The 13,810-nt window shown below is 46.6% G+C and overlaps 1 protein-coding gene across 1 annotated transcript in view; it reads left to right on the top strand.

Moving 5' to 3' along the window:
- Positions 1-11,717, top strand: part of Slc25a33 (solute carrier family 25 member 33) — a 32,659-nt gene extending 20,942 nt beyond the window's left edge. The window contains exons 3-7 of the mRNA XM_070037295.1: positions 2,368-2,445; positions 3,011-3,111; positions 5,107-5,173; positions 10,445-10,725; positions 11,247-11,717. Coding sequence (XP_069893396.1) covers positions 2,368-2,445; positions 3,011-3,111; positions 5,107-5,173; positions 10,445-10,725; positions 11,247-11,449 — 730 coding nt within the window. The 3' untranslated portion in view covers positions 11,450-11,717. The remainder of the gene's footprint in view (positions 1-2,367; positions 2,446-3,010; positions 3,112-5,106; positions 5,174-10,444; positions 10,726-11,246) is intronic.
- Positions 11,718-13,810: the final 2,093 nt, after the last annotated feature.

Raw genomic sequence — 13,810 nt, forward strand, 5'->3', positions numbered from 1 at the left:
TTCCAGCCCAAGGCAGCCAACCTCTTCTCACAAATGTGTCTTCTGGACACTTACTTGATACGACCTTTTGGGCCTGCTTCTTTCACTTGACCCAAGTTTTTTAAAGCCCATTCATTCTGTATCATTACTTCCTTCCTATTCTTAAATTATAGCATATTGTCTGGTTAGGTCAGACAATTTAAAATCTCATTTATTTGACCTTCCCTGACGTCATAGGAAGAATGACCTGTCGGCTGCACTTGTGTGGGACGTGTTCCCTAGCTGTCTAGGCATGGCAAAGCCAAGAGCCTTTGCTACTCAAGGCCATAAATGAATGTGTGTGGAAAGTCATTTACAGGTGGCTCAAGTTGTGGATTCCTGGCCTTGGGTAAAAAAAAAAAAAAAAACAGAACACAGTGCCCAGACCCTGACTTGAAGCCCCAGAACTGCACACAACAAATGAAAGTGACTTTATGCCTTCCAGGAAGGAAAAGATTTTGTGTTTAGAAAGTAGGATTGTTGCCAGGTGCCGGTGGCGCATGCCTGTCATCCTAGCTACTTAGGCTGAAATCTGAGGATCACGGTTCAAAGCCACCCTGGGGTGCTGGCAAAGGTGGCTCAGTGGTAGAGCGCTTGCCTTGCATGCCTGAGGCCCTGGGTTCGATTCCTCAGCACCACATAAGCAAAAAAAAAAAAAAAAAGCCAGAAGTGGTGCTGTGGCTCAAGTGGTAGAGTGCTAGCCTTGAGCTGAAGAGCTGAGGGACAGTGCCCAGGCCCAGAGTTCAGGCCCCACAACCGGACCCAAAACAAAAAAACAAACAAACAAAAAAAGCCACCCTAGGCAGAAAAGTCCAAGAGATTTTTATCTCCAATAAACCACCAGAGGACCGGAAGTGGTGCTGTGGCTCAAGGGGTAGAGCGCTCGCCTTGAGCTGAAGAGCTGAGGGACAGTGCCCAGGCCCAGAGTTCAAGCCCCACGACTGACCAAAAAAAAAAAAAAAAAAAAAAAAAGTAAGATTGTTATCTCTACCATTTTGAAGTAAATCAATTTTGTAAATAGAGCTGAACAAACTGACTGCTTATTAAAAGAAGAGTAGGTTCAGAGGTATATGACTGTGACCACTATTTTAATTCCATTTTTATCACTACAAAAGTAAGACCTAATCTGGCTCTGGCTCTTTGAGTAAGTATTTGATACTTTCTGATAAGATTGTAAACAGTTAGGTTTTTGTTTTGTTTTTGTCAGTTGTGGGGCCTGAACTCTGGGCTTGGGCACTGTCCCTTAGCTCTTCAGCTCAAGGCTAGCACTCTACCACTTGAGCCATAGCACCACTTCAGGCTTTTTCTGCTTATATGGTGCTGAGGAATCCCAGGGCCTCAGGCATGCAAGGCAAGCACTCTACCACTGAGCCATCTTCCCAGCCCTGGTTTTTATTTTTGAGCAGGGTCTCACTGTGTTACCTGTCCTGGCCTCATCTGGGACTACAGGCAACATGTCACCACACTCAGTGTGGAATTGTTGTGTTTGGTTTTTAATTCCATTTTCAGATTGGTCATTGCTGTTGTGTAGAAATACACAGTACGTAGGAGGGTAGTCCTGGGGCTTGAATCAGGCCCTCAGCTTTTTTGTGTGTTTATGGGTATGTTTGTATTAGGGCTTGAACTTGGGGCCTTGTACTTGCTAAACAGGTGCTCTACCGCCTGAGCCACATGCACCTCCATCATCCCCTTTTTGAATTGGTGATTTCATTTTCAAGGCAGAGTCTCACTTCATGTCCGGGCAGCCAGACTGTGGTCCTCCTGCTTGTACTTCCCAGGTCATACATTGGCATAGAGTCAGCTAGGAGTCTGGGGGGGTGGTCTCTAAAACAATTTATTCCTGCAAGGAGCCAGTGTGAAGCCTGGTCCTTATCATTTGGCCTAGGCTTAGCTTACAGGTGTATAACTATAAATATAATAAATATAATAATATAAATGCATTATATAATTATATATAGTATATAGTATAAATATAATGAAAATAAATATAATAAAATATAATACAAAATATAACTAAAAATAAATTTAACATAATAAAGTGTAAATAAGCTGGGTGCTTATTTACAGGCTCACGCCTGTAACCCTAGCTACTTAGGAGGCTGAGATCTGAGGATCACAGTTCAAAGCCAGTCCATGCAAGAAAGTCTATGAAACTCTCATTCCCAATTAACCACCAGGAAACCAGAAGTGGCATGTGGCTCAAGTAGTAGAGCGCTTGCCTTGAGCTGAAGAGCTGAGGGACAGCGCCCAGGCCCAGAGTTCAAGCCCTACAACTGAGCAAAAAAAAAAAAAAAAAGAAAATATAGAAAGGTATATAAATATAAATGTGTATCTTTTCTTATTGTTCAGGTCAATCTTGGAGAAGGAAGGACCAAAGTCACTTTTTAGAGGCTTGGGTCCAAATTTGGTTGGAGTTGCACCGTCAAGGTAAGCCTTGAATTGCTGAGCTAGCTCACTGGGTAGTGTGCACCCCGGAGTCCATCCTTGCCAAAGGGGGAGCTCGCTGCTCGGTGGCCAACTGCTTCTCCTGGTTGGCTTTGCCTAACTAGACGTGCTGTGGAGCAGTGGTGGTGCCTGTGGGTGGTGATTTCAATGTGGTCACTGAAGATGAAGAGCTGTCCTCACTGTGGTTCCTCTCCATTTCCTGCTGGAAGTGTGGCTGGTACGTGGTCAGCGCCTGGGTATTACTGAGCTAGCAATGCGCAGTCTCGGCAGCCTAGGCCACGTCCAGGTCCGCAATGTAGCAAGGACCCTGGTGATGCATGCTCTTGGGAACACTGGTGTGAGGAATTGCATGGGTTATTTTGGACCCTCTGTCACCACTAAGTCATTGCCAGGAGACAAGAAGTGCGGGCAGGTCTAGGTTTTCACACGGTGAGGTCACACTTCCAGTTCCCAGCTGACTTCTGCATTTGTATATGTTGCAGCAAGACATAGAGATTTTACAGTGCCATAATGGTTTCCTCATAGCGTTCTCTCTTTGTTCTAACAGGGCTGTGTACTTTGCATGTTACTCCAAAGCCAAAGAGCAATTTAATGACATTTTCGTGCCTAATAGCAATACTGTGCATATTTTCTCAGCTGGCTCTGCAGGTATGTTACCCTAGGGAGTGAGAAGAAAGGTTCTCCGTCCCAAAGCATGCATGTGGTCCCCGCCCCGAATCAGAGGTAGCTCACCGCTTCTCTTGCACCTAAAATCATTTTCCAAGAGCTTCCTTAGAGCTGATAGGACATGGGTGTTTGAGAGCAACTGACCACCCAAGTTTCTCAGTTCCCCCCCACAATGTGCATACCCCTGCATGCTACTGGTCAGTGTCATCTCTTTTGAAGGAATAGCAATGTGATTTCCATGTCCTCTTGCTTTCCCCATTGAGCTACTTTCTGAAGTCAGCTGCTTTCTCTGTGAGTCTCACAGGTGTCAGGGGCACAGCTGCCCTTAACGACTAGGTGGCATAGGAGGGTTCTGGCTAGGGGCCTGGGGAGGTGCTTAGGTGGAGTAGTTGCACAGGCTGGAAGAAATTATTCTACTCACTGCAGAGTTTGTGCAAGGGCCCCCTTCCCCAGTACTGGCAGAAACCATGGCTGCACATGGCTAAGTGAAGGCTCTGTCTTCTCGTAGAGACTATATATGTGCATTTAACTCAAAAGCTATTTTAGAGAATTTTATGAAAATGTCTATCTTGGGCTGGGAAGGTAGCTCAGTGGTAGAGAGCTTGCCTTGCATTCATGAGGTCCTGGGTTCGATTCCTCAGCACCACATAAACAAAAAAAAGCCAGAAGTGGCGCTGTGGCTCAAGTGGTAGAGCACTATCCTTGAGCTGAAGAGCTGAGGGACAGTGCCCAGGCCCAGAGTCCAGGCCCTACGACCGGGGGGCGGGGGGGGGGGGGAATACCTATCTTGTGGGTGCCGGTGGTTCACACCTATAATCCTAGCTAGATATGAGGATCTCTGTTCAAAGCCAGCCTGGCCAGAAAAGTCCCATGAGACTCTTAACTCTAATTAACTACCAAAAAGCCAGAAGTAGAGCTGTGGCTCAAATGGTAGAGACATAGCTTTGAGTGAAAAAGCTCAAGGACAGTGCAGTGCCTAAGCCATGAGTTCAAGTCCCAGGACTGGCACCAAAAAAAAAAAAAAATAATAATAATAATGTGCCATCTTCCAGCCTGTAATTTGTCCACACCAGCTTCCTCTGCCTTTGTTATTCCCAATAAAATTCCTGGCAGTCCTTTTGAATATTCCTAGATTATGTTTCTAGGCCCTGAAAAATAACTATTAAGCAAAGCTGTTTCACTCAGGAAAGGTGTTTCTACCTAACTTGAGGCTCAGTGGAATACAGATAGCATTCCAAAATACATTGTTCTCCACTTAGTAGGCCAATAGTGAGTTAGCCATCATGGAGAAGTTATTTATCAGTTATGCAGAATTAACTTAAGACCCTGGGTAAATAAAGCAGACCTTGAGGGAGCTTTTAAAATAAGTATCCTTGAGTAGGAATTTAATCTGCTTATTCTTCTCCGTACCTAGAGGGCATAAGATATTAGAAGGCTGTTGGGTAATACCATGCTGTTTCCTTTTTTGGCTGATCAGGGACTATTGCTAATGCTAAGATGCAAAAGGCTTACCAAAAAATGACTCCTGTAAGCAGATCTGGTTTTTAAAATCCAGTTTTCTGAAATAACTTGTCAAGTTTTTAAATTTCTAAGTTTGAACTCAGGTAAATGAAGATTTAGTTTCTTTATTTCATATTAGATAGAAAGTAACCTTTGGATTGAATCAGAAAGTTAAAATTTTTTCTCAATCGGATTTTTAGACAGTTTATACCCTAGGAATCCTATGAACAAAAACCGTAACAGCACCACCTAGTGGCTGGAAAGACCAACGGGCTGTAGAAAATTGAGATTTCCTTGGAGCTGCAGCGGCAATAGGCATTTTATTCTCAGAGACTGTAGCTTCCATCTGCAGGGTGGAAATGTTCCCTGTTATACAGCCTCATTAAGCCACTGACACCCAGATTTCCCAGTGTATTACATGGGGTGGACAGTTTTCATAAACAGTATTCAGCGATAACTTCTGTTTCTTCCTTCCAGCTTTTGTCACAAATTCCTTAATGAATCCTATATGGATGGTCAAAACCAGGATGCAGCTAGAACGGAAGTAAGTTATTAATTCTTTCCTTAGTAGAACAGCTCTTGGGGTTTTTTTTAGTGGTAGGATTCCTTAGCTGTCTGTCTCCTTCTGGGCTTTTCTCAGTCTACCTATGTGTTGAAATTCCTTTGTTCTGAGATTTATACTGTAATCATTGTTGAGAGAGAGAGAGAGCTGCAAAGATGAGCAGCTTGGGAATCCTCTCAGCAGTCCTGACTTCCTTCTCTGCAGTCCATGCAGGGGCTTTGTGGACCCACCGTGGGAAGTTCTGTGGACTCACAGGCCGGGCTTTCCAGGGAGGACAGAGCAGAAGGAGCCTTCAGGCCTCAGCAAATATGCTGAATGTGGCCCTCAGATACACGAGGCTTCTGCCCTGAAACTCTAGCCAGGAGGTGACTTTTGGAGGGCTATAGATTCCTTTGGCATTCAGGTGAAGCCTTCAGTCCTTTTTTTTTAGGCTAAAGGTTTGGGCTTGCATTTCATTTATTTATTTATTTACTTACTTACTTACTTATATGCCAGTACTTGGGCTTAAATTCAGAGCCTGAGTACTGCTCCTTAGTTATTTTGCTCAAGGCTAGCGTTCTACTGCTTGAGTCATAAGCTCCACTTCTGATCTTTTTAGTGGTGAACTAGAAATAAGAGTCTACTGGCTTTCCTACCTGTGCTGGCTTTGAACCATGATCCTCAGATCTCAGCCTCCTGAGTAGCTAGGATTACAGGTATGAGCCAATGGTGCCCAGCTGTTTTTGTTTTTAAAAAGAAATGGGGGGCTGGGAAGGTGACTCAGTGGTAGAGTGCTTGCCTTGCATGCCTTAGGCTTTGGGTTCAATTCCTCAGCACCACATACACAGAAAAAGCTGGAAGTGGCGCTGTGGCTCAAGTGGTAGAGCACTGTCCTTAAGCTGAAGAGCTGAGGGACAGCGCCCAGGCCCAGAGGTAAGCACCACAACTGACAAAAAAAAAAAAAAAAAAAAAAGAAAGAAAGAAATGGGAACTAGTTATTAAAATATAGTTACTAGCCGGGCGCTGGTGGCTCACGCCTGTAATCCTAGCTACTCAGGAGGCTGAGATCTGAGGATCACGGTTCAAAGCCAGCCCGGGCAGGAGAGACCGTGAGACTCCTATCTCCAATAAACCACCAGAAAACCGGAAGTGGCGCTGTAGCTCAAGTGGTAGAGTGCTTGCCTTGAGCTGAAGAGCTGAGGGACAGCGCCCAGGCCCAGAGTTAAAGCCCCATGACCGACAAAAAATAAATAAATAAATAAATAAATAAAATAAAATATAGTTACTAATTTTAAAACTACTTGGGATACAGTAGCAGTGCTTCTTTAATACATTAAATAACAAGATCTAGTGCCTGTCCAGCAGCTCATATAACCTCAAAGAATTGATGATGTAAACAATGTTTTTTGTTTGCTCCTGATGGGATAGGGCATATTTCTAGTATGCCGAAGCATGGGTATTGTTAGTACTTCTGCGGTGTGTTATCTGCATTCACGGTTGAGGAAGTGCTAAGTTCCAGTAGAGAATAGGACCGAAGATATTAATTTCCTCCCAGACAAAAATCAGGGAGCTGCCTAGAAATCCCCCACATTCCCTCCTCTACCCCTGGTTCTGGGGTTTGAACTCAGGGCCTGGGTGCTGTCCCTGAGTTTCTTTGTTCTCAAGGCTAGAGCTCTACCACTTGAGCCACAGCACCACTTCCAGCTTTTTCTGAGTAGTTTATTAGAGATAAGAGTCTCACCGATTTCCCTACCTGGGCTGGCTTTGACCCGCCATCCTCAGATCTCAGCCTCTTCAGTAGCTAGGATTACAGGCGTGAGCCACCAGTGCCCGGCCTGAATCTAAGAGTTTCTATGCAATAGATGCCTGGAAACTTCTAGCTAATATCAGCAGCCTTCTGGCTGCCTCTGAGGAAAGGAAAGGAGAAAGCAAAAGATGCTCGGAGGAGCTTGAGTCTGTAATCCTAGCTGCTCCGGCTGTCAAGGGTCACAGTTCAAAGCCAACTTGAACAGAAAAGTCCATGAGAGCCTCTCCAGTTAGCCAGCAAAAAGCCCGAAGGGAAAGTATGGCTCAGCCTTAAGTTAAAAAAGAGAAACAAAAAAACAAGGAAGAGTGTGAAGCCCTGAGTTCAAGTCTCAACACCAGCAGACAAAAAAAAAAACAAACAAACCAAGGTGCTTCTGGAAAGACTGAGAAAAGCCTGCCTGTGTGTGTTGTCTTTTAGTGACTCCAGCAGCCCTGGATTGCTCTGGGACCCCAGGTTCTCCCAGTCCATTCTGCCCCTTAAAGCGCATCAGGTCTGGCCCTTCGAACAGATCCCTTGTCCAGCACCTTTCGATGCATGTCAGTGGCTCCGTTGGTGAACACCTTCTGGCTGAGCAGGTGTTCGAGTGTGCTGCCCTGCACCAGGCATCTTCCTTCCCCTTCCTGGTTGTGCTGTGCCAATGTTTGCTCATCCTTCAGCTTCTGACCAGTCTCGGCTCCCGCCTGGCAGCCTTTGCTGTGCTTCCCAATGCCAAGTGTTCATACAGTGCCCTTAGTGTCACTTCTGTTTAGCAGCAGATAAATTCACCCAGTCAGCTGAGAGCCTTTCTGTGCATTCTTTGTTATTGTGCTAGTACTAGGGCTTGATAGGGCCTGGACCTTGTCCCTGAGCTGCTTTTGCTCAAGGCTAGCGTTCTACCACTTGAGCCACAGAGCTTCTTCCTGCTGTGTGTGTGTGTCTGTGTGTCTGTGTGTCTGTGTGTCTGTGTGTCTGTGTGTCTGTGTGTCTGTGTCTGTGTGTTTAGAGATAAGAGTCTCAGACCTGTCCAGGCTGGCTTTGAACTGTGGTCCTCAGATCTCAGCCTCCTGAGTAGTTAGGATTAGTGGCAGGAGCCACTAACACTGGCTCTCTGCATTCTCTCACTCCTTAGCAGCACGCCCAGGACTTTCAGAACCTTGTCTTAGTGGGCTCCATTAACTGTGGTCCTTTCACAATGAGGTTTTTTTTTTTTTTTTGGTCGGTCGTGGGGCCTCAACTCTGGGCCTGGGCGCTGTCCCTCAGCTCTTCAGCTCAAGGCAAGGGCTCTACCACTTGAGCCACAGCGCCACTTCTGACTTTTTCTGCCTATGTGCTGAGGAATCGAATCCAGGGCCTTATGTATGCAAGGCAAGCACTCTACCACTGAGCCACCTTCCCAGCCCCACAATGAACATTTCTTGCTGCCGGGGTCACTAGAGTACAGTGATATAGAACACAGCTCCTGCTTTCTAGCTTACAGTGTTATAGTCAGTGAACAAAAAGAATTGTAGTGTGGTGAGCCAAGAAGCCTGAGGTGCCCAAGACACTGGAGGGTCCCCTAGGCAGTTGCATAGGAGGGAGGACCTCCCGCCATCCTGCGAGTGGCCGGGTGAGGGCAGCAGGAGGCACATGCATCTAGACAGGTCCGAGCATGGTTGGCAGAAGGGAGAGTGGAGGTGATTATGGTCGAAGTTCTTTATATACATATATGTGAATAGAAGAAGGAGCTGGGCGTCTGTGACTCATGCCTGCAATCCTAGCTACTCAGGAGGCTGAGATCTGAGGAGGGTGGTTCAAAGCCACTCAGGGCAGGAGAGTCCATGAGTCTCTTAGCTCGTTAACCACCAGAAAACCGGAAGTGGCGCTGTGGCTCAAGTGGTAGAGAGCTAGCCTGGAGCTGAAGAGCTGAGGGACAGCGCCCAGGCCCGGAGTTCAGGCCCCACTCACCAAAAAAAAAGAAAGAAAGAACAATGAAACTAAGTGAAATAGGTTTAAAAGGTGGGAGATAAGAGAGTGGTAGAGGGGATGAGTTTGATGTGCCATTGTATTGTACAAGTGGGGAAATATCACAAGGAAACTCCTCTGGTACGATTACTGTACACTGGTAAAAAGTCTTTTAAAAGCATGGTTAACCAAAGGATTAATCAAAGGACAATTGTCATTTTGGCCAGTCCTAGGGCTTGAACTCAGGGCCTGGACACTGTCCCCTAGCTTCTTTTTTTATTTATTTTATTTTTTAATTAATTTTTTTTGGGGGCGGTCCGGTTGTGGGGCCTGAACTCTGGCCTGGGCGCTGTCCCTCAGCTCTTCAGCTCAAGGCTAGCGCTCTACCACTTGAGCCACAGCGCCACTTCCGGCTTTTTTTCTTTTTGCTTATGTGGTGCTGAGGAATCGAACCCAGGGCCTCAGGCATGCAAGGCAAGCGCTCTACCACTGAGCCACCTTCCCAGCCCCTAATTAATTTTTTTTTTTTTTTGGTCAGTCATGGGGCCTAAACTCTGGGCCTGGGCACTGTCCCTCAGCTCTTCAGCTCAAGGCTGGCGCCCTACCACTTGAGCCACAGTGCCATTTCTGGCTGTTTCTGCTTATGTGGTGTTCAGGAATTGAACCCAGGATCTTACGCACATGAGGCAAGCACTCTACCTCTGAGCCAACTTCCCAACCCCTCCCTGACCTTGTTTTGCTCAAGATGAACACTTTACCACTTGAGCTACAGTGCCACTTCTGGCTTTTTCTGTGTATGTGTGTGGTACTGAGGAACCCAGGGCTTCATGCGTGCTAGGCAAGCATTCTACCACTAAGCCACATTCCCAGCTCCTCATGGTTATTTTTATTCTGCAATTTGAGAATTAGCAACTTTCTATTCCATAAAGTAGAGTAAATGGGCCAGTGACTCAAGCAGAGGAAGCAGAAATGGACAGGGTATGTAAAACACAACAGATGGGCCACTACAAGTCACTTCCTTGTAAGGGGACTAGACGACAGAAGAGTAGTAAAATATCTGGTCAACCTCAGCTTACTCAGGGTACCTTTTTGTGAAAGGAACCAAGCTTAATTGTATTAGAATGAAAATACCTCATTTATGCATGAGGCTCAGGGTCCAGTCCCAGCCCACACACAGGTTCCTCTATGTGGAGAATGCAGTAAGAAAGAGTGTCAACAAGTCAGAATATCCGAAAACATTCTGGGGTCATGATTATTATTTAACTGTCCTGCCTTCTACTTGAAGCATCTTTTCATACCATACCGCTGTCATGACTGCTTGAACCTAGTATGTGTCCCTGTTCCTGGTTTTACGTACAGTACTCAGCTAGCTCTGACTGTATTTCTAGAAATGGGTCGTGAGCTGTCACCCTGTTTCTCTGACTGTTGGTGCAGATGCTGACCTGTCTGCGCTGCCCCGTGTCCCAGCTAAACAAGCTGGCCTCAAATGGGTCGGGGCGCATGGCAGCAGGGTGCCGGTCAGCAGCCTGTCGTTGCTTTCACTGCAGAGTGAGAGGCTACAAGCAGATGAACACACTCCAGTGCGCCCGGCACGTCTACCAGACGGAGGGCATCCGTGGCTTCTACAGAGGGTTGACAGCCTCCTATGCTGGAATCTCGGAAACTATCATCTGTTTTGCTATTTATGAAAGCTTAAAGAAGTGTCTGAATGAAGTTCCATTAGCCTCGTCCACGAACGGAACCAAGAAAAATTCCACAAGTTTCTTTGCACTCATGGCAGCTGCTGCGATTTCTAAAGGCTGTGCCTCCTGCATTGCTTATCCACACGGTACGTGCGCTGCTCTACCTAGACAAGTGCAGGCACGGTATTCTGTCCAAAGTGGTGGCGGCCAGAGCGATTGAGAGTGTAGAGATGCTTGATTTGGAATACATGCAAAGATTTTGGGGGTGAGCATGCCTGGTCCAGCCAGCGAGTATATGTACCAGTGGTTGCAGGTTCCGGATTTTCAGATGGGGGGGGGGGGAGATGCTCCCCTGGGACCTGCAGGTGAGGTGAACGTGGGTAACACAGGCATAGTTCCTACCCGGAGGACCAAACCTCAGGCCTTCATTATACTAAGCTCTATCACTGTGCTCCACCAGCCAAGCACTACTGTTCCTCTGAACCCCTGACACAACAACGTAAGCTTATTTTGCCAGGCAGAAACAGACTTTGTGTTTCCAAAGGCCACCTGCGCCGTGCACAGTGACGGAAGCATGCGGCTATCCCCTGCGTGGCGGGGATTGAGTCCCCTCGCCCGCTCAACTCCTGTGCTGGGTCGCCTAAAGCGAGTGTTTCTCTCCCTGCAGAGGTGATCAGGACGCGGCTCCGGGAGGAGGGCACCAAGTACAAGTCCTTCGTGCAGACGGCGCGCCTGGTGCTCCGGGAGGAAGGCTACCTGGCCTTCTACCGAGGGCTCTTTGCCCAGCTCATCCGACAGATCCCAAACACAGCCATTGTGCTGTCCACCTACGAGTTCATCGTGTACCTGCTGGGAGACCGCGCTCAGTAACGGCCGCACTGGTGTGCTCTAGGAGAATAAAACTGAGAAACTCTAGAGATTTTTTTTTTTCATTGACGTTTTTAGAGTGTTCGAAACGGAAACGGCAAAGGCCATAAAATAGATGGCTCATGTTGCCTGCTGGACATTTCCTTTTGGATCCATGCTTTCTGGAAGGTTTAAATTCATTAACGTTAATAGTTAATTATAACTTTTTTTTTTAACTTAAGAGAATTGAGGATTAAGCAGCACCTAAATTAAATCATGCTATTTAATTTAAGTATACATTTGCTTGTGTTCTTTTATGTCCACTGTACTAAAGATGGCAGCCAAGGGCCCACGTGCTGCGGTGCAGTACTGTCCAGAGGGATAGTGAAGTCAAAGCACCTCTTCTTGCCGGGCGCCGGTGGCTCACGCCTGTAATCCTAGCTACTCAGGAGGCTGAGATCTGAGGATCATGGTTCAAAGCCAGCCTGACCAGGAAAGTCCATGAGACTCTTATCTCCAATAAACCACCAGGAAACCGGAAGTGGCGCTGTTCAAGTGGTAGAGCACTCACCTTGAGCTGAAAAGCTGAGGGACAGTGCCCGGCCCAGAGTTCAAGCCCCACCACTGACAAAAAAAAAAAAAGGGAGTGGGAAGTGTCACATTTGGCAAAAATCCTTGCAGTTTTTCCCCTCGGTACATTTTCTGTTCATACAGATTGATCATCTAAGCTTCCAGGCCCAGAAATGATAGGGGGGGAAAAAAGCATAACTTTGACACTAATTTTATGTTTTCACAGGCTGATTCAGACTCAATTCTTGTGCTTCAGCTTCTCAAGTGCTGAGATTATAGCTGTGTGCCACCATGCTCAGCTGATATTTTAAGCTATGGCGTTACGCTTTGTTCCCCTTTCATATGGTCCCAAAGCAGGGAACTTTAAAGAAGTTCTCCTGGACCTCACTCTAGAAGTGAAGCCTTGTGACTCCGGGTGAGGGCGAGGTCTCAGGCCGTGGCACGGCCTCCAGATCAGCTGCGGGAACAGTACACTCCCTCTCTGCTCTCGCACCCTGTTCTTGGAGAAACGAAACACTACGCAGCAGTGGTGCCGTCCTGGGGACGTCTTATCACTTGTCAGCTGGTGCTCTTTTTGTTTACATACCCTTAAGTTCATGCCTGTAGTCCCAGCTACTGCGGACGCATAGTGAGAAGATTGAGATCTGAAGCTGCCCAGGACAAAAAACAGGAAATTTTATCTGAAAAATAACTTTGTTTTTTTTTGCCAGTCTTGGGGCTTGAACTCAGAGCCTGGGCACTGTCCCCTGAGCTGCTTTTTGCTCAAGGCTAGCATTCTACCACTTGAGCCAGCCACAGTGCCATTCTGTTTATGTGGTATTGAGGAATCAAACCCAGGACTTCATGCTAGGCAAACACTCTACTGCTAAACCACATTCCCAGCCCCCTGAAAAATAACTTTAAAAGGCATGTCTCCACTGATAGAATGCTTAGCAAACACAAGGGCCTGGAAAAATAAACTGTAAAAACAAACAAGTTTTAAAAATTTACCAAAACTTTACTCTGTGTGTGGAGAGAGAGAGAGAGAGAGAGAGAGGTGTGTGTGTGTGTGTGTGTGTGTGTGTGTGTGTGTGTGTGTGTGTGTGTGTGTGTGTGTGTGTGTGTGTGTGTGTGTGTGTGTGTGTGTGTGTGTGTGTGTGTGTGTGTGTGTGTGTGTGTGTGTGTGTGTGTGTGTGTGTGCCAGTAGTGGGGCTTGAACTTAGCATTGCTCTCACTTGGCTTTTTTTCCTCAGGGCTAGTGCTCTACCACTTGAGCTCCACTCCACTCCTAGCTTTTGGCTGGTTAATTGGCTTTGAGCCTGAATAACTAGGATTACAGGCATGAGCCACTGATGCCCAGCTTACGCCCTCGTTTTGTTTTTTTTTTCTGCTAGTCCTGGGCTTGCACTCAGGGCCTGGACACTGTCCCTGAGCTTCTTTTGCTCAAGGCTAGCACTACCACTTGAGCCACAGTGCCACTTCCAGCTTTTTCTGCTTATGTGGTACTGAGGAATCGAACCCAGAGCCTCATGCATGCAAGGTGAACGCTCTACCACTGAGCCACTTTCCCAGCCCTATGCCCTCATTTTTAAAGGAAAATCAAAGAGATCAAAGAGATGTTTGTAGTAAGATGGAAGGCAGTTACAATCAAAATAGCTTGCCTTTTGGTCTTTTTCTAGAATTTGAGTATATTTTGTACAAAGGTCATTTCTTCTTTCTTTCCTTCTTTCCTTCTTTCTTTCTTTCTCTCTCTCTCTTTCTTTCTTTCTTTCTCTTTCTTTCTCTCTCTCTCTCTCTTTCCCTCTTTCCCTCTTTCCCTCTTTCCCTCTTTCTTTC

This window comes from Dipodomys merriami, unplaced genomic scaffold (genome assembly GCF_024711535.1).
Source record: "Dipodomys merriami isolate MVZ:Mamm:240054 unplaced genomic scaffold, mDipMer1.0.p SCAF_28, whole genome shotgun sequence".
NCBI lineage: Eukaryota > Metazoa > Chordata > Mammalia > Rodentia > Heteromyidae > Dipodomys > Dipodomys merriami.